Here is a 20,679-nt window from a genome sequence, read left to right on the forward strand (position 1 = left end):
CCCTGAGAGAAAATTGGAGGAACTGGTGAAGTTGGTGAAATCAATTTGGAATGTCACATACAAATTGAGAGTTATTGGACCAAGACTTCGTGTTTAGGTCAACATTGTATTATTTTATCATTGTGAGCCAAAATATGTGGGAATGCTTGACTTAAATATGTCTCAAAATGTGAAAAATCATTCTTTGATGATTGTTTGTCAAACTACAAGTTGATGTATGTTTGATCTTGATTCTATAAATATGCTTGATATATATTAATCATGCTTTGGATATCTTAGTGATTACACTATATGTACTAGCCGATTACATATAGTGATGAACAACGTGACAACCAATTTACAAACAATTAGAGTCACAACTCTACCACTAATTAAATTAAATCTCTCCTACATTACAACCTCCTTCCCTAACTCTCTCTCCCTCCCGGTCTCCGCTTTCTTGTCATGCAATTTGAACTCAACCCACCCAACTGGCTCCACAGCCGGCTTCACCTTCGGCGGCCTACCTCTCCCTCTTGTAACCGCACCACTATCTGGAGCTGAAGCTGCTGTCTTGGCCCTCTTTGGAGGTCGTCCACGTGGTCTCCCAGTACCAGATGAAGAAGACTTGGGCTTAGCAGGCGGAGCTGGGGCGAAAGGGTCCCTGGGCTTCCGAGGACGGCTGCGAGGACTAGCCGGTGGTAGCTCAACTCCGGGAGGGAGAGGCCCCTTCGGCTTGGGAGGTCGGCCACGGCCGCGTTTAGGTGGCTCGTTCGGGTCCGGCTTCATATAGTTGTTCTTGACCATCACGAGCTGACCAATCTGCTTCATCTTGCTGAGGTGGTCCGAGAGGAGTTTCGAGTGAGAAGCAGGGGTACCTTTTAATAGTTGAGGGACGATTTTAAGAGCAAAAAAAGGTTAAGGACAAAAATGAAATCAATGGTATAGATGAGGGACAAAATGTATATTTTTGTCGAAGTTTATAAACAATGGAAGGCTTTGGGCTCAAGAAAACCTCTATGGAATTGGAGGAACTGGTGAAGTTGGTGAAATCAATTTGGAACGTCACATACAAGTTGAGAGTTATTGGACCAAGACTTAGTGTATGTTTGATCTTGATTCTATAAATATTCTTGATATATATTAATCATGCTTTGGATATCTTAGTGATTACTCTATATGTACTAGCTGATTACATGATCATGAGAATGAACTATAAGTCTATAACTACGGCTATATCTTGATTTAATGATTCATGTGCTAATTGCTTGCACTTACGTATGATATTCATATGTTTTTGTTTTGAAAAAGAACACTTGAGCTTCCTTAGCAGCAGCTTATGTGCAAAAATGAATTTAATTTTGATGCCTTATAGTTGTTAGAATTATGCATTACATTTTGACCAAATATACCATATTTGGTCATATATTTACTAAATGAAATCCATGACATGAAACTTGAAACATAAATTCATATAGGCATATTCGTAAATCATACAAGTTTTGGTTGAACTTAAAAGTATTATTTATGATTGAAATAGAAAGGACAACAAAACACTACAGGAAAACTGTGATTTAGGGACGGTTTTTTATTGCGGTTTTTAGTATTTATCGCTAGATTTAAAATAATTTAATTAGGGACGATTTAATCCAACAGTTTTATGAACTGTTGCTTAAGTTAGGGTTAATTTATATTTCTTTTCCCTTAGCCCCTTTTATAACCTCTTGCAACAAAAAATTCACGTGAACTCATCTCTCCCTCTCTCCCTCTTTTGCGAACTCCTCTCCGTCTTTCTCCCGAAATACTCATCTCTCTCTTTCTTCCTCTCTCGTGAACTCTTCTCTTGTACGAATTCATCAAGATTTCTTGCTTATGAACGAGCTTTTGGGCTTGCATATCGATTTGTATACTCATGTAATTTTCTATTATTTTATTCAATATATTAGGGGTTTATTAAGTAGATCAAAACCCTAACTGTTAATCTCATCTTCTTTCTTCGAGAATATTGTGTTCGGTGTTGTTTTTGACTCTGTGGCTGGTATTCTCGTCAATCCTTGTCTTCCCTAAACTTTGTTAAGAGGTTCCTAGTAATAGTGATGCAAACAATTCTGTCAAATAGAGTATGTCGACAATTGTTTCTATAACTTTGTCTTTGATGGTTTTGTGATGATCTATCTATCAGAAGTTGTCGGTTAGTATATTTGTTAAATCCAATTGATGTACACAAAGATAAAAGAAGTTTTTCTACAGTTAGTTTGCCGAAATTATAAATTCATTGTATTTATCATGTGGTGTTGTTTTGATTCTTAGTTTACATGATGGTTTTTGTCATTTGATTGCTTAGTGCTGCTTTTAAGTATAGTGACATATGAACCACCAAGGAAGTCATTGATTTTAATATATACGTACCATGATAGGAAAGGATGATATGACTTTGTTCTATTTTTTGTTTTCTTTTTTTAGAATGTGTAGAGGGCACTTTGAAGAAACTTGTAATCTGAGTACTCCAACAACTTGTCTACTTCCATTTGGGGCTACTTTATAAATTCATTGCTAACTATATACTGCAATAAAATTTCTCTAATAATATTTATATTGACAAAAATATGATTGATAAAAGATGGATGGATGAACCAGAAAATAGCATAGTATATAAAGAAGGTGTTATTCAATTTCTTGATTTTGCTTTTCGAAAATTCAAAGAGACACAAAAATCTTATGTCCTTGCAAATCTTGTGGTAATACTTCTAGAAAATATAGAAATGATGTATATGATGATTTGATTTGTAATGGAATTTTGATTGGGTCTAGAAATTGGTTTTCTCATGGTGAGAGAGATGCATCTAAGACTACAACTCATGTTGGTGGTACCAAGATTAAGTCAACATCACACACACATAATCCATTGAGAAACATGGTGGATGATTTATTCGGATATAATGGAGGTCCTAGCGAAATGGAGAATGAACTTGCATAATAACCAATTATTGGAAGTACTTATTCTTGTGAAACACCAAACTTTGAAAGTAACAAATATTATGATCTACTTAGAGATTGTAATGAAGAGTTGTACCCAGGATATAAAATATACTCAAAACTTGAATTTATTGTTGAGCTTTATCATACTAAAACTATTAGTTCATGAAGCAACAACTCATTTGATAGATTAATTAAATTATTAAAAAGATTAGTTCTTGGGATTAAAATACCGGACTCAGACTACGAAGCTAGAAAACTTTCTAATGATTCAGGGTTAAATATGAAAAGATTCATGCATGTCCAAATGATTATATGTTGTATTTTATAGATAAAGAGGTGTGTGAATCATGCTCAATTTATGATATGTATAGATGGGCATCCGAAGATAGCTAAACATCTAGGGCTAAAAGAAAAACGAAAAACCAATAAAAATATTGCTATATTTTCCACTCACAAAAATATTGCAACAATGGTTTATATCTTCTAAAACAGCTGAAGATATGAGATGACATGATAAAAATTACACTCATAATGATGAAATGTTGAGACACCCTGCTGATTTTGAAGCGTGAAAAGGTTTTGACTCACAACATCCTAATTTTGCATCCGAACCTTGTAATATTAGATTAGGCTTCGCTAGTGATGGTTTTAATCAAATTGGTAATATGAGTAGTTCTTATACCACATAGCCTGTGATGTTAATTATTTATAATTTGCCTCCATGGATGTTTATGAAACAAACATCCATTCTACTATCAACCCTTATCCCTGGCCCAAAAATATAAGGGAATGACATTAATATTTATTTACAACCACTAGTTCAAGAATTGAAAGAGTTGTGGGATTTTGGTGTTGATACATTTGATGGATCTACAAAATAGGTTTTTCGTTTATGTGCGGCTTTGGTGTGGGCAATAAGTGACTTTCTGGGTTATGTCGTTATGATAATTTGGCTGGATGGAATACACATTCACGACTTGCATGCCCATCTTGTACTTTTGATTCTATATGGCTTAAATACAATAAAAAATTTTGTTTCCTAGGATTATGACGATGGTTACCATTTGGTACATTAGTTCTAGATCAAGTGAGGACTAGATGTTGTTTTAGGAAAGAAACCAACTACTTTAGGTCAGAAAAGAAAGCAATATGATGAAAGTAGATCGTCGAGTATTACTTCTGTTCAATATTGGAGGAAAAAAGTATCTTTTTCACCCTTAGATGTTTGCATATAGAGACAAATGTGTGTGATAATGTACTAGACACACTATTGAATGATCCCGTAAAAATAATTTGATAGTTATAGTATTAATGGGTTCAAATTTCGCATTATGGAATGATCCTGTAAAAATAATTTATAGTTTAGTTTGATTGTATACTTAACTTTGGACTATAATTTTGTTTTTCTAGTTTCTATTTTTTTTTTTCTGGATATGTTTTCACCAGTGAGAAAATATGAAGGCTATGAATTCTAAAAAAAAGATTGTGTTAAAGCTCTGAATTGAAAATTTTTCTGGGAGCAGCTCAGGATTAACCAACATGCGTGCCATATATGTGCAGAAAGTTACGGATTTTTTGTTTTTGTAAAATTTTACGGTTTGTGAATCTGAGTTCAAATGAAGGAGAAATTGATGATTTAGTGATGGTTGTGCAGTGCTGAAAGTCTAAACGGGAATTGGTTCCCGAATGTCTTCACAGTAAGGTTGTGTCGCTCTAACTGAATACTTTTTCTTTTTGCTATTTTTGACGTTATTTCTTGCACTGAGGACATTGCATAATTTAAGTGTGGGGTGGAAACAGTTCATTTTTGTAAAAAAAAATTGTGTGTTTTAATTCCTTCCAACGCAATGTTGAGACATGAATTATTTAGACTCAATGTAGACTTGCATAATCACCCTTGTGAGTTTTGAGCCTATATGATTGATATATTATGCGTATCAATCCAATTTCTTTGTTATGTGCTCTCATGATTACATGTTTCTCTAGAACTTTCTTTAAACCGTTTGAGACTATATTGATACATGTGATGACATGAATATGATAGAGGCATTAGGATGATGCCTCTATAGCCAAATTGTCTATGTTCTAATGTATTTATCTACTAGAAAACCCCTTTGAGCCTAAATAAGCCTTTTTATTCATGAAACTTATCTACTTGACCCTTTTAACCTGGGAAAAAAATTATCTACTCTAATTCAAAGGAATTATTAGAGCATGCTATGAGATTTTTCAAGTGTTGATGATACTCAAGTATGTTGAGTTTGATGATGAAAAGAATGGCGAAGTGTGGGGGAGTTCTTGTTTATTTTGGGATAGTATCCGGTGGAGAATAAGTGTAATGTTGAACACTTGTGCATTCATGTGTAAAAAAAAGAAGAAAAAAAGGTGAAAAAAAAGAATTGAACTATGACAAATGTTTTTTATGGGTTGACATTACTTTGAATAAAAGAAAAGGAAGTTTATGTGCATAATACAAGAAATCTGAAGTTGTAAAGTATTGGTGGAGGTAGAGTATTGAATATTGAGAATGATGATATGGGCCAACAAGATGATATATGCCCCAATTTTTATGTGCTCTACTAGTTCTTTGGAATTTTTGTGACTTTCATACCATTTTTTCTTTTTCCTTCACTCTATGGCACCGTTACAACCTTAAATAGAGACTTCTTGATTCATGAATTTATATGTTTTGAAGAGTGTAGAATGGGTGGACAAGCAAGCAATATGATAGGACTGTTTTCATGGGATTAATTGAGTGCAAACACCTTACAACCACTAAATTGAGCGAATTTTGAGAGTATTCCTTGTGATAAGTTGAGATTGAGTTGTGCACTATTTCGAGTTAGATATGTTGTGTTGATATTGACCTAGTTTTAAACATACATATTCGAGCATGATTCTTTAGCTAATGACTACTTTATAATACATGTTTGGTCCTTGAGTGTGATTGGAAGGGTTAGTTTAAATGTTTGTGAATGTCGTTCTGATAAACCCTCACGAAACTATAACTTGTTCATTAGAGACACCAAGGGGTTTAAAGGCTTGTGTCACATGCTAAGTGCCACCATGATTCCTGCGAAAGTGAGTTAGTTTTTTTTTTTTTAATTTTTTTCTCTTTTTTTGGTTTACTCTAGGACGAGCAAAAACTAAGTGTGAGGGTATTCGATCATATGATATTGTAACTATTTTTATATTATACTTTACACTTTTTTTTGTCTCTTTTAATTTAACTAAACACATATTCTACATAACTTTTCTCATTGTTTTGATTTTCAGAATATTTATGAGAAACGTGGTGAAAATCGTCTTGTTTGGATTTAAATGAGTATTGGATTAGGCTTAGGGCCAAATCCTTGGGTTTGATGATGAAATTCAATAGTTCATGCATAAGGAGATTGATTTGCTTGAGCCTAATCCAAAGTCAAAAAAGAAACCAATCAAAGGGTGCCACACGTGAAGAGGAGAATGAATCACATATGGAATTGTCATGGATTCTAGTAGGTATTAATTTAAGAAACTAAAGACTTGGATCCAATTTGCATTAAGAGAAGAGGAGTTGACTTGGAGAAAAAATAGCATCTGTTAAAGGAATTAAAAAGAAGACAAATAAATAAGAGAAAATAAAAAGAAGGGGCCGTGTGACTAGCAGAAGAATATCAAGAGGAGGTTTACGTGAATAAGGAAACTCATATTTTATTCGAATTGAAGGAAGCCAAGACCAAGGAGAAGTAAAGAAAATTTTGTGACGGAATTTTGCGACCGACTAGCCACGGAAGTTTGTAACGAAAATTTTGTTGCAAACTAACGAATTAAAAAATGAAAATTTGTGAATTGGTGACGAAAATTTCCATCGCTAATTTCCCATGACATTGGCGATGGATTTTCGATCGCAAATTTATAATTAAAAAATAAAATTTTATAAATTAGGGACAGAATATGCCGTTGCTAATTTAACACGACATTTGCGACGGGATAGATTTTTTAAATTGTGTATTACTATTGTTCTAACATAATTATCAACCAAATAATTTCATTAAAACTATATTATCAAAATGTGAAAAAAAATAATATGCAACAAAAATAAATTATATAAATAAGCGGTTCAATATTTTTATCAAATACAATACAACTAAGCATAAACAACATTAGATCTAAGCCGCATCAAAAGGGTATCCATAATCATCACGGTCATCTTTAGGGTTGTTTCTAAGGGTTCGCATTTGCATCAGAGAAAAGAATTCCTCCATTATTCACTCTTGATCCTACATTCGCTGTCGCAGGTCACCGACCTCATCCTGTAACTTGAAGGTCATCCAAGCCACGTGCTCCTGTAACTCCTGATCCAACTCCTCATGAGTATATAATCTGCTAGAATGTCCACCGAAGCAAGATGAAGTACTGAGCAAACAACGTGCCTCATATCCAAACCCATAGATGCGACCTTTCTTATTCTTCCCAACTGCCTTAATGAATAAAGAAGTCTTGTCCACGGGCTCATGAGGTGTCCCACTAGTGGAGAAGGCTATTGTTGTGTCAGCATCTCCTCCTTCAGCTTGTTGAAATTTTCGCGCAAAAAAGAAAACAGATGCATGACAACTTGTAGACATAAGACCATGAAACAAAGAGATAATCGATAATTCAAGACCACATTCAGTAACTCGACCTTGACAATTATAACGAAGGCAGAAAACAAAGATATGCTAATGATATAGGGATAGATAAACAAAATTATATAGAGAGAAATTTTAACAAAGGCAGAAAAGAAATATATACTAACAATATAGTCAACCATGTGTTTTAAGAACAGAAAGAACAAGGTCAGACAGACCTGATGTACAAGCATATATATATATATGAATATGCAAACAGTCCACAATTACCAATTCTGATCGAGTGATCTTCGCTCAACTCAAAGAGTCCACAATTACCAATGTTGACTTGAATATACAAACTATTACAATATCCACATCCTTACATGACCCACTTTTGCACAAAACCCCATTAATAGAGCATTGACAAACACCTCATTAGATTCAAAAACTAAGTCTCACCAGTAGAAAACCCATGCAAAAATTCAAGCATTGTTTAAAAGACAAATCTAGTAAGCATTCAAGCATAAAAGGAAGCACTATGTTAATAGTAAGTACATGCCATTAATCAATGCAGGGATGGAGAAGTTCGAAAGATGGACTGGGTTAGAGAGGGAAGGAAAGAGGTGCCAGCTAAAATATTGTATCACATGCTATTTCATGAGGCACACAAGAGAATGAACTAACACTTTCTAACATTTCAATTGCATTAGATGGTTCAAAATTTGCAAACAAAAATTTACACAATGGATCTAACTAATATGGTACATCCAAGAAGCACTATATTACTCTTTATGTGATGCATGTTAAACCATAATGAACCTCATCCATGAAATAATTAGAACAAGCATATATGTATATTCAAACTTCGTAGCCAAACCTAACAAAAAATTCATGTTTTTGGTATTCAAAAAAGAATTCAGTCCTATCTGCTTCATCAAGAGGCCCTTAACAAAACCCCAAACTATCCCAGAACAAAATTAAAGCCAGAGATGAACAACCCAATTGATATAGTGATAAAGTGCAGCAAGAAAATACACTAAAGAATACTTACATATGCTTTAGATGCTCGTCCATCGATGAATTGTTACTTACTATTATTATGATGAGTGCGAACAAATACCTCTATCTTGGTGGGTTCCTACCCAACCTCCACCCTCTGTAATTAAAATTACAAATTAATGATATTTATATTTTAAACTAGAGAAACATTTGAAATTGTTAACTTTACTAAAACTTTACCATTCCCTTATAGTACATCGAGTGGGGAATAGAGTCACCAGTATGAGAACAACTATCCTCATATGCTTATTTTTATTTCCTTGTCCTCTTTTCTTCTTGTACTCTAGTCCATCCCAAATGCGACAAACTTCGTCATGAACCTCCATAGGGATCCAATTAGCTTTGCTCAAGTTACCTCATGCCCTATGCATCATACCCCTGAATAATTATGCACTCTTCTTTTTCCACAGTCTCTTTATTGCATCATCATGAGCAGGCTCCCATGTAAATTTACTCTGCAAGATACAATAGGTTAATAACAATATGCAGCATTGATGAGCAAATATATTAAAGGAGAAAACTATTGATTTTTACTTTATGCTTAAATTAAACTCCTCAAATAAACTTCCTTTCCTTGACATTAACATCAGTCAATTTTATAGCGGCACATTCATACTTGCTCTTAATGATCGTGGTTATCGTCTTAGTAACATCAAAAGGATTGAAACTATGAATTAAACAATAAGAACATATTAGTGACCTAAATGTTTCTGTAATTAATGTATACGCAAATAAAAGTAAGCAAAATTGTACTTACAGAGAATCCGAAACAGGTCGTATACATATAAGGTTATTTGTAGGAGGCTCAACCCCAATATGCTAGGAAGAGGAGCCACTGACATCTTGCGTGTCCTGTGATAGGCTTTGCGTAGTGGGTACATGTGGGATATGGGGGCTAGGTGGAGGTGGAGTCCCTGTCAACATATCAGCGGTGAAGTGACTACTGGGAGATGACAATGTAGGATAAGAAGGAATGTTTGGTTGAATAGAATTTACGGAGGAGGGCGACGAGGTTGTGGTATAAGGGTGCGTATGCTCTGTATTCCCCATAATGAGTCCACCGCGACAACGGACATGACCTCAACTGGATGTAGTACGGCCACGGACGATCGACTGATTGCTAGTCATCTACAATCACATAATGATCAATGCAGTCTCAACATCGTAACATGACATCAAATTGTAATGCCTTAGCATCTCAGAATAAACTAAAAGAACTAACAAATTCACAGGACACCAAAAACCACACTGCTCCCAAAATTGCTAACAAATTATCAATCAAACCCCATGAAACAAACCAAAAGAGATTGACCCAGGAAACAAACAAACCTAGACAGAAAACAAAGCTAACATAACCCACTACAAGAACTTGAAAGAACAACAACAAACATCCATAAACAAAGAGCTTTAAGAGCTTTTAACCAGAGCTTCATTAAAAAAAATGACAATCAGTTACCAAGACATCATGATGAACTTCAGAGCACTCAATTGAAGACAAAGAGTGAAATTAATACATTCAATTGAAGAACTGGAGTAAAATTAATAACCAGAAATAGGTAGATTTTTAGGGTTTTAGCATTAGACAACATTCTAGACTCTTGGGAAGAGAATGAGAGCTTAGAGGCCTCCATTGGAGCTTCGAGAAGAAGAGGGTTCACAAGGGGGTTTTCTCTCTCCTCTTTTATCTTGATTTTTATGGTTGATTTCTATTGCTTGATGATGTATATATCTTGACTCTATAAGTGACTAGATTTCTTTACTAGGGTCTTAATGTAACCAAACCTTGAAGATTCAATAAGTTTGGTTTCCTTATTTCTTGATCTCTCTCTTATTTATTGTCTATGGGTGTGCTTAATGCTTTTGGATGCTTGATCACCATCTAGATGATTTGTTGCCTAGATTGAAACCGAAAGGAGATTTCTAAGGTTTGCCTCAAGCCATAGATGACATAGGGTATATGAACCATAGAAATATAGGGGGTGACCTATGCAATCGCTAAATAATTAATCCACAAATCTTAATGGGTCTTTGTCTTTTGAATCCGATTGTTAGACATAACAAGGATTAGAGATAGAGATACTTCGGATGTGATTAGATATAGAGCATTGGATAAGTTAGGGAGACCGATTGTCATTATTGAGAGAGGAATTAGGGAGTAAGGGACCAAGGGAGTTGAATTGGATAGGTGAGGTGAAATTAAGTATCCTAATGCTTCCCATCTTTGAATACTTTTGTGTTTGGTTGCTAATTTGATTTCATTTAGTTTAGATAAAAATAAAACCTATCACAAATTCTTTCCCCAATTTACATAGTTGTTGTTTGCTTGACATTAATTTTGATTGCCAATACATCCTCGTGGGAACGATAATTTACTTATCATTTTATTACTTGTGCGATTTAGGCGTTTATAATTAAATTCATATCAATGCCCATACTTAGGCATATATATGTATATATATTACTAAGTATATTTTTTAAAAGAAGTTTTGGGGGTGGCCATAGCCTAGTGTAGCCCCCAACCCTGGATAGATAGATGCTGATGTTTAATTGTTGGTAAGTTGGAGGAAGTTTTTGTTAAATTTTAGTAAATAAATATCGAAAATATAAAAGACAGAGACAGCTGTCCAATTCTTTTAAAATTATGGGCTTTGGCCCATCTAAATATCAAAAGAAGTAGGCAGGGCCAGGCTCAAAGCCTAAATTGCATAACCCAAGCCCGACTTGAAAAGAAAAAAACTTTCCCAAGCTCATCTTTTTATGATTAGAATGATTTGATAAGTGAGAGGGTTTAAAGGGTATGTGGAGCATTGAAATTGGGTGGTCTGATTAGAATGATTTATCCCCGGTCACCTTGACTCAAACTGAATTATATGGTCCTAGTGGACATATATAAAGGTGATCATAATTCATAAAGCAAAGCTCAATCAAGTCAATTCATCTTGATTCAAGGTGTAATACATTAATAGCCAATCCAAAAAGACAGGATAAAAGCACAATCACCATTATTAACTGATATGTTTCTAGTGACAGAATATGTATATATATATATACATTCCTTCTTTTGTGCTATGGAAGACATGAAAGGACCTTGTTTTTTGGTTTGTATCATGCACCAAATATCCAGAATTTGTCATGATAGCTCCAATTTTTTTATCCAAACTGGACCTAGATATTGATGACAATTTACACACACCATCACTCCGCAAGTGTTCCCAAGTAAAGTACACTTTAAAATGCTTGCTCTTGTAAGTTTTTCTTCATATATATATGAATACTGACTTTTAGAAATCAAAATAATATATATATATATATATATATATATATATTCCCCTCAATAGCTTTTCTCAAAAGGTACTCGAAAGCCTAAAACCATAGGTATCCGATTTTGTTCTTCATTCTTCAAGCAATTAAGGAAGATTTGATTAATAAAGTTGTTCTTAGTTTGCTTTAAAGCTACTAAAACAAGAGGATTAGAATCGATTCTTGGAGGTTTATATATATTCGGAAAAGAAGTTAAAATACATCATTAAATCAAAATGGAAATCTGGTTTTTCTTTTCTATTAAAACTGGAATGTTAGTCAAGGACATAATTATAGAAAAAAGCCATGTTATTTTACAATTATTTCATACACTCCCATATAATTAATTATTCATAAATAGCTGAAACTAATCGGATTCAAGTATCTGAAGATTTACACCGGCACGGCATGTGCTCATTTATGTGTTTGTGTGTCTATATATGTGTGTGTATATACACACACACACACACACAGATATATATATATAGATCTTTATGTTTTGTTTACCAGAAAGACGAAGATGACAAGTGTGAGTGGGAATGTTAAAAAAAAACTGTAGTTGGTGGCATTCGTGTGGAAACCACACTCCTCTCACTTACTTAATATTATCTCCATCTCCCACCTTTTCTTTTGTTGCTCTCCATCTCACCAATCCATTCTTAAAAGCATCCATCATGATCAGTGGGTTATATCTATATCTGTGTATACATTTACATTCATGCATTTTGTCTTTTCATACTTATTTATAAATTTAGTACAATTTTTATTACCTTAATTAATTAGATTGGTGCACATGATTTTACCATCCAAATCATAACCCTAAAATTCTTTCAAAGAGTCTCCTCACATATTATATAGTAATAAGGTCTGTATATATCATATTTATCCACGATTCGACCTACTATAACCCTAAAATTATTTCAAAGAGTCTCCTCACATATTATATAGGAATAAGGTCTACGTATATCATGTTTGTCGACGATTCGACCTACTACAAGAGCAATATGCACGAGAGTTGTTTACCTTTAATCATAAACCTAGTAAAATAAAAGTAGATATAATTTGAAATAGCTATCACATGTAGCTAGCTTTTGAAATTTTAGTAAACTTTGATTTGTTGAACTATCATTTTAATTCAACAGACATGGTAGGTGAAGACAGATTTATTTAATTTTGATCACATTACAACAATATAATATAGCGATGATTTTTATTAATGACATTGCATGCATGATCTCTCTTGATATAAGTAAAAAATTTGTTCCACTTAATTCATTTTGTATTATTAACGTTCAACCAAAGAACCAATGGAACGCCCGAAAATTTGGATTTATTAACAAAACTTTTCATGGTTGTCGATTAAACCAAAGAAACTTTAATAAAATCACTAAAAAGAAAAACCCTTTATTGACTAAACTTTTGGATTTCTTAACAATAATTAATTGTTCTAGTGGTTCTGCCTTAGAATGCTTTGATAGTAGAAGTAATAATTTATAATGTGAAGGTGATATACTATAGGCTATGAAAAATTGAGAAGAAAAGTAATAAAAATAATTCACTTGCGCAAGTATCCTCTTGGAGTCGGATTTGGGGCTCTGCAATCCCAGAGTGTACGATTCTCATATAATAATGACTCGATTTGTGAGACAGAAGACTCTACGTGTCCAACTAATCGGGGAAATAGCCTTGAACACTCCTGTGAAAAAGAAAAGAAAAATAACAACTGAAAGGTAACGCCACGCTCCCTTTATTTCATGAATATGGGTTGTTTTTCTTTGTCTAACTTCATTTCTCATGCTATATTCATGAACATCGATCAGTTAGGTCTAACAACCTTAAAGTTTCTCTCTTTCGAGATATAACGTATAGTTGGAACTAATACACTCTTCCAAGCATTCAACCAAAGAAAAATACATATAACTAATTATCACACCACCATTTTTGTGCCATTAGCTTCTTCAATCTTCTTCCATTTTCATAGTTTGTCTTTTTTCACAATTTAGGGCTAGAAGAACATTACTAATAAGATCACCTACTGATGCAGTAAATTTTCTTGCAACTATATATATAGTGAATAGTTTCTTTACCATATAAAGACGATAATAGTTAATTTGTACAACATATAAAGCAAATCCATTACGTGATTCTTTTAGTAAAATTTGGTATATTTTCAATTCTCATTAGTGGCCATACCCCACCTTTGCCCTCCACCATAACAAATTCTCCTTCTATAAATTAACATACTCAAGTCGTGTGTCCTCCACACTTCTCAATTAATAATCTCTCTTCTTCATATCACAAACTAACTATTCTCAAATTCTCAAGCCTTCATCTCTTTTCCAATGGCAGCCAACCAAACATCTCTCAATGACACCAAAATCGCTCTCCCGGACATCAACGAGCTACGACCAGGAATCGAATCCAAAGATGACTGCTTCGACTACTCCAAGCGAGCGCAATGGCTACGCGCAGCCGTTCTTGGTGCCAACGATGGATTAGTGTCCACAGCATCACTAATGCTGGGTGTTGGAGCTGTGAAACAAGACATTAAGGTCATGATACTGACCGGGTTCGCCGGTTTGGTCGCTGGGGCTTGCAGCATGGCTATAGGTGAGTTTGTGTCTGTTTACTCACAATTGGACATAGAGTTGGCTCAAATGAAGAGGGACAAGGAAAGAGGAGATAGTATTGTTTCTGGAGAAGATGGAGAGAAGGAGAATTTGCCAAATCCATTACAAGCGGCTGCGGCGTCGGCTCTGGCGTTTTCGGTGGGTGCCATGGTGCCATTACTAGCTGCCTCTTTCATAAGAGAGTACAAGGTGAGACTTGGTGTGGTGGTTGGAGCAGTGACCTTGGCTTTACTTGTATTTGGTTGGTTAGGGGCTTTATTGGGGAAGGCTCCCTTGTTTAGATCAGCCTCTCGGGTTTTGGTTGGCGGGTGGCTAGCTATGGCTGTTACGTTTGGGCTGACCAAGTTGATTGGTTCAAGTGGGCTGTAAACCTAGCTCCCACGTATTTTCTTCTGTGTACGTTATGTGGTGGGGCGTAAATGTTGTTAAAAATGATAAAGATTTCAACCGTTAGTCTCAATTGTTGAGTTGGACACATGAGATTCAAATGAGTTTGTAAGCTCCACATATTTCATATGATGCACATGAAATCATGTATGTAAAATTGGGATAGCAGCTATTAGAACCTTATCATAACTAAACTGTTATTATTGTTGGTCTCTTTTCTTTGGTTTTCTTTTTTCCACTATATCTCTCGGTGGGTTTTTGTTATATTTCTTATTTTGGTGGTAATATGAAATTTGCACAATCCTCTGCAACGGGCGCTTGGGACCTGCTGTAAATTTTTTATAGTAGGTCCCGTTGTAATGGCTCTAAGGCCATTATAAAATTTTAAAAAAAAATTATGTATATATTTTGATTGGGATTACGAGTCTAACGGTATATTTTTTATTCCAAATAAAAATCAAATTGAACATGAAAAAGACATGAAAATTACGAACCGTTGAATATAGACCCGAAACATCCTATGTCTATTTTGTGATGAATTTAATTTTTGTTTAGAACAAAAAAAATATACCGTTAGACTCGTAAACATGATCAAAACTCATTTTTTATTTTATTTTATTTTTTAAAAAAAATAAATGGTTTATTTTTATTACAGCAGACCCCCGACTCCACTGCAAATATGGTAGCAAGAAAGTTCAGTGAAATTGTATACTTGAATGGAAAGATGAGGAAATCTGGAAATTTAATTTCACCAATAATTTTGTACCGATTCTCATTTTTGTCTTACCATTATTGGCTTGATTTAGCTTCGTATATGTGTTTAACAAGTCGCAAATGATGATCTGAGTTTTGCTTTAATTTCAGATGATTTTTGATGGATTTTCCTCTTTACAAATATAATTTACGATAGATTTGCAAAAAGAAGTATTAATAACACTATACATACTAAATTCATAGTATAATAAATGTTAGTAATTGCATCAAACTGTTAGAAAAGTGAAACTAGAATTAATTTTTGTTTCAAAATTAAAGTTATATATATATAAACTTTTTCTAGTTTTCTTGTGGAGAATCACAATCACTCACCTTCCCCTCCTTTCCCTAGAGAATCTTTAGTAAATTTTTAGTGCAATCCTTCTGTAGATTTGTCAAAACAATCACCTCAAAAGAATGTTTCCAATAACACTATTTACTAGATGTGTAAGTTAAGAAATAAATTCTATAACAATTGAATTAGGAAGAGACACAATGAATGCTTAATGGTCTAATAATTGTATTACATAGTATAGTATCTTTTTAATATAAATTTGTTATTTAATTTTGTCATACTTCTAAATTATTCTGATCCTTCGAGAGGTCAAGGATTATCAAAGATATTTCCCAAAGATAACACAATAAATATTTAAAAATTATATTAAAAACCACCCATAAGGAAAAAAAAAACACATATTAAGAGCTTGAGTAATATGCCATCTTTCCTTAAGACAAATTCTTTTTTTTTTTTTTCTATTCATAAGTATTGTAGACGCAAAAATTTGTATTGGGCCCAAATTCAACCCATCCGCACCAGGCTCAAGCAATTATAAACCTAAAACCTCATGGATCATACTAGTGTAGAAGATCTAATTACTCCACCACGGCCCAAGGCCTACATCTTCATCCAAGGCACCCTTGGAACGACTAAAATAGATTCAACATATAATATATATAATTGTTGGGAGTGTGTACTAAGAACATATCATGTATGATGACAATTCTAAAATTTATGGATAAACATTTTATTATTACATTCGTGTTTTAAATGTTTTGTTTAACATTTCATTTATATATGAATGTTCTCGTAAACATCTAGGATGTTAAATATAGTAATCTTGAATACTCAGATACACTTTATGTGTAAGTATAGACAGACACAAGATTCACTATTACATTCAAAATAAATTGGACACAATCAGATTAACAAAGTTAGGGACTTTGTTGATATGATTATAGTGCACGGACATATCCAAATAGGGGAGTGGCTTGTTTTAACTACTCGAGAGCATTCTCATATTGATGTACTAGTGTATGTGAGGCAACATATATTGACAGACTTACATAGGAATGAAAGCGGAAAAGTACTATCAATGAGTTGTTCATCATATAGCTATGAGATTATGATATCTCTTAAGCTTGAGTAGGTCAATACTCTTACACGCATAGCGTGTGCATTTTGATTTATCAATGAATGAGACATGCACTATTTTCGATATGCTCGATAGATTGGATGTAGACCACTAGGGTGTGAGAACACACCTACAATATAATCATTCATGTACTTTTGGGTTACGGAAGTGTAAGTACCCACCTGAGAATGTCAAATTAATCTACTCAGAAACTATGCATAGTAGTTTTTATGGATCGAGCGTTAATATTTAGTATGATCTACATATCAATATAATACGCTTAATGGATAGTATAAGGAAACCGAAAGCTCAGGAGAAATACGGATTTTGCAGTGTTTGATATTACACAAACTCTCACTCCAAGGTGGTAGAGGTCATGTGGTGGTTTGTGCATTCAAGAAAAGAAGAAAGCATAGGACCTCGATATTGAAGACCTTGGTTACTTTCTAAATCCCCTTGATGCCATGCTTTGTATAAATGTATAATCTAGATTTAATTTATATAGATAAAAACCTAGAAGTAAACTGGGATTATTTATAAAAAGTTAAAATTTGATCTTAGATGTTTGTTTGCCATGTTAAAATATTATTTATAACCAGATAAAATTTTTAAACACATGCTAGACAATAAACTAGGCTTGGCCGTGGGAAAGTTATGAATTGTAGGATATAGTCTATTAAATTTTCATTTGTACATATATTAAGACATCCCTAACATGCTTCCGCTAAACTTAAAAATTGATTTCGCAATCAACAATACCGCAAATGATTAATAGGCTCACAAGCCTCAGAGACTTGGTTTTAATGCCAAGCCCACTGCCTTGAGCCAACACCTCATTCTCCAAACAAAAACAAAAGAGTTTAACACCACGTGTTCAATATATCTATTTAGTATAATCACATAATAAATAAAATTTCTAGGTACTGCCACATTAACTTTTAAGAACATCATGTCGTTTCCATGTGTATTTTGTCCTAATTTAAATTAATTGTTTGATTGTTGGACCCATTCATGCATCTACGATTGGCCGTTTGTTCTAATAGATGCACCTCCTGGATATTTGAGATGACACTACACTAGAATACCCTTTTAGCGACAATTATATATCAGCGTTTTGTGCATTTGCCACTAAATCCGTCTTAGACTTCATATTCTGATGATTAATAATGGCAATATCAATTGCCATTATAAACTTGTATGACACGTACGAATATTTTTCGTCCAGCGTATGGCACGCACTTCATATTTTGCTCCCTCTTCTTTTTTTGATATTTTTATTTAAAAAATAATTTTTGGTGTTAAAAATTATATTTTGTTTCATTCCTTATTTTGCTTCCGCGTGATCTAACCCTAACTCAGGAATCAATAACGTCTCCCTCAGCCCAATTTTCCTCTCCCATCGTAGTGAACAAAATCAATGGCATCTTGTATCTTCTTAAATTCTCCTATCCCTGATTGATCGACGACAATTGTATATACTTACTAGTTTCGATGGAGAGAAGGCGAAAAAGTGGTACAAATTCTTTCTCTCTTCTTCTCTGCCTTTTCTTTATTGTTTGTGTCTCTCTTGTTTTTTCTACTTAAGTTTCCTTTATCTTTTTTACTTCACTGCGCAAAAAATTGACATACTGGAACATCGATGTAGGGGTTTCATCATATGATTTGTTAAAAATATGATAATAGTGTGATTAAATTAAACAAGCAATAATTTGGAGTTTTTTAAACGTACATATTCAACTCTTGTTGTGATTTGTCAAAGAAAAACAGAGAGTGTACATATTCAACTCTTGTTGGATTTCAATTTTCATGTGCATTCAATTGCAAAAGAGTGAACTGATTACTTAAACTAAAATATATAATAGATAGTCAATATATTTGCATTATGAAGTATTCTAACTCTAACCAATTGTTCAATTGCAGAACCTTGTCGGCATCGTTTATACACTATCTGAGATCGCGCGCTTCACACCTCCTCTGAATATCTGGTAAGACATCAACTAGTTTAATTTTTTTAATTTAGCTTTGCAGATTTTGGTATGTTTTGTTCATGGTTTTAGTTGAATTGGAGGATAATTTGTGCATTGACAACCTATTCAAGCCTTCCAGGTTTTAAATGGTTTCTAGTGATCTCTACATGACAGTAATTGCTTATGCCGAATGAACTACTAGATTGGCTTAATTTTTAGTTCATTAGAACTATTCAAAGCTTAATCTGTGTTGATTTCTCTGTGATGTTCTGAATGAAGTTATGATATTGGAAGTTTAAAGTATAAAATGTACTTTGTTTCCCTTATTATGTATCTGATTTGTACAATTAAGGGATAAAAATGTGATATGTGTTCTTTGTTATTCTTTCACTAGTGTAACATGTCAGTGAATTACAACAATAAAGCATGGATGGATTATAGTCGGCTAAGTAGAGTTTATACTGATGGGATGGAGAGCTTTCTTAATTTTGCATTTAGGAGTGAGCCAGAAGGAGGAAAAATCCCATGTCCATGTCAACAATGTGTGCTTTACAAGTATTTAAACAGAGCAGAGGTGTATGATCACCTAGCTGTAATTGGCATTATGTCAGGATACAGGATTTGGGATCACCATGGGGAGTCAAGGACTACATCGAATCCTATTGAAAGTCGTCGTCTAGAACAAGATATATTTAGGATTGATATATGAACGAAATGATAGAGGGAGCTTTAGGAGTAAACAACCTACATGAGGATATGAATATAGATGGAGAAGGTTTTGGAGAACATACTGCAGAAAGATTTTTTGCACAAGACCAAGATAATCAGTCTTCACATGCCAAAAAATGTAAACGATTAGAAGAAGATGCTGATACAAAATTATATTCTGGGTGCAAAGACTTCACTGTACTTTCTTATGTGCTTTATTTGTATCATGCTAAATGCTTGTTTAAGTGAAGCAATAAAACATTTAGTGTGTTGCTTAAAATGATTAAAAAAGCATTTCCCATAGCTGAAACTTTTCCAAACTCCTTTAATGGAGCAAAGAAGATCATTGATCGATTAGGTCTCCAATACCAGAAGATTCATGCTTGTCCTAATGATTGCATGCTTTTTTGGAAAGAAATGTGTAACAATGATGTGTGCTCAATATGTGGGGCTTCTAGATAGAAAAGTGTTGAGAATAGTTTGAGTAACGATGCATAGAGAAAAAAAAAAAAGAGAATTTCAGCAAAGGTGTTAAGGTTTTTTCCTTTGAACTCGAGATTGAAACGATTATTCATGTCATCCAAAACATCATAATTGATGAAATGGCATGAAAATGACCGTATTAAAGACGGTGCTTTAAGGCATCCAGCTGATTCAGAAGCGTGGAAGAGGTTCGAATTACAATATCAAGATTTTGCTAAAGACCCACATAATGTTCGATTAGGGCTAGCAAGTGAGGGTTTCAACCCTTTTGGGACATTGCAAAGTGTTTATAGCACATGGCCAGTGATTTTGATGTCATATAATCTACCACCTTGGTTGTGTATGAAGCAACCATACTTCATACTTTCTCTGTTAATTCCAAGTCCAAAAGGCCCGGGAAATAATATAGATGTATATCTATAGCCTCTTA

At 33.9% G+C, this 20,679-nt stretch overlaps 1 protein-coding gene across 1 annotated transcript; it reads left to right on the forward strand.

Moving 5' to 3' along the window:
* The first annotated feature begins 14,188 nt into the window (after positions 1 to 14,188).
* LOC120016159 (vacuolar iron transporter homolog 1-like) lies at positions 14,189 to 15,171 on the forward strand. The gene has a single exon (XM_038868793.1). The coding sequence runs from the start codon at positions 14,252 to 14,254 to the stop codon at positions 14,906 to 14,908; it is 657 nt and encodes a 218-aa protein (XP_038724721.1). The 5' UTR covers positions 14,189 to 14,251; the 3' UTR covers positions 14,909 to 15,171.
* Positions 15,172 to 20,679: the final 5,508 nt, after the last annotated feature.

This window comes from Tripterygium wilfordii, chromosome 15 (assembly GCF_013401445.1).
Source record: "Tripterygium wilfordii isolate XIE 37 chromosome 15, ASM1340144v1, whole genome shotgun sequence".
Lineage (NCBI taxonomy): Eukaryota > Viridiplantae > Streptophyta > Magnoliopsida > Celastrales > Celastraceae > Tripterygium > Tripterygium wilfordii.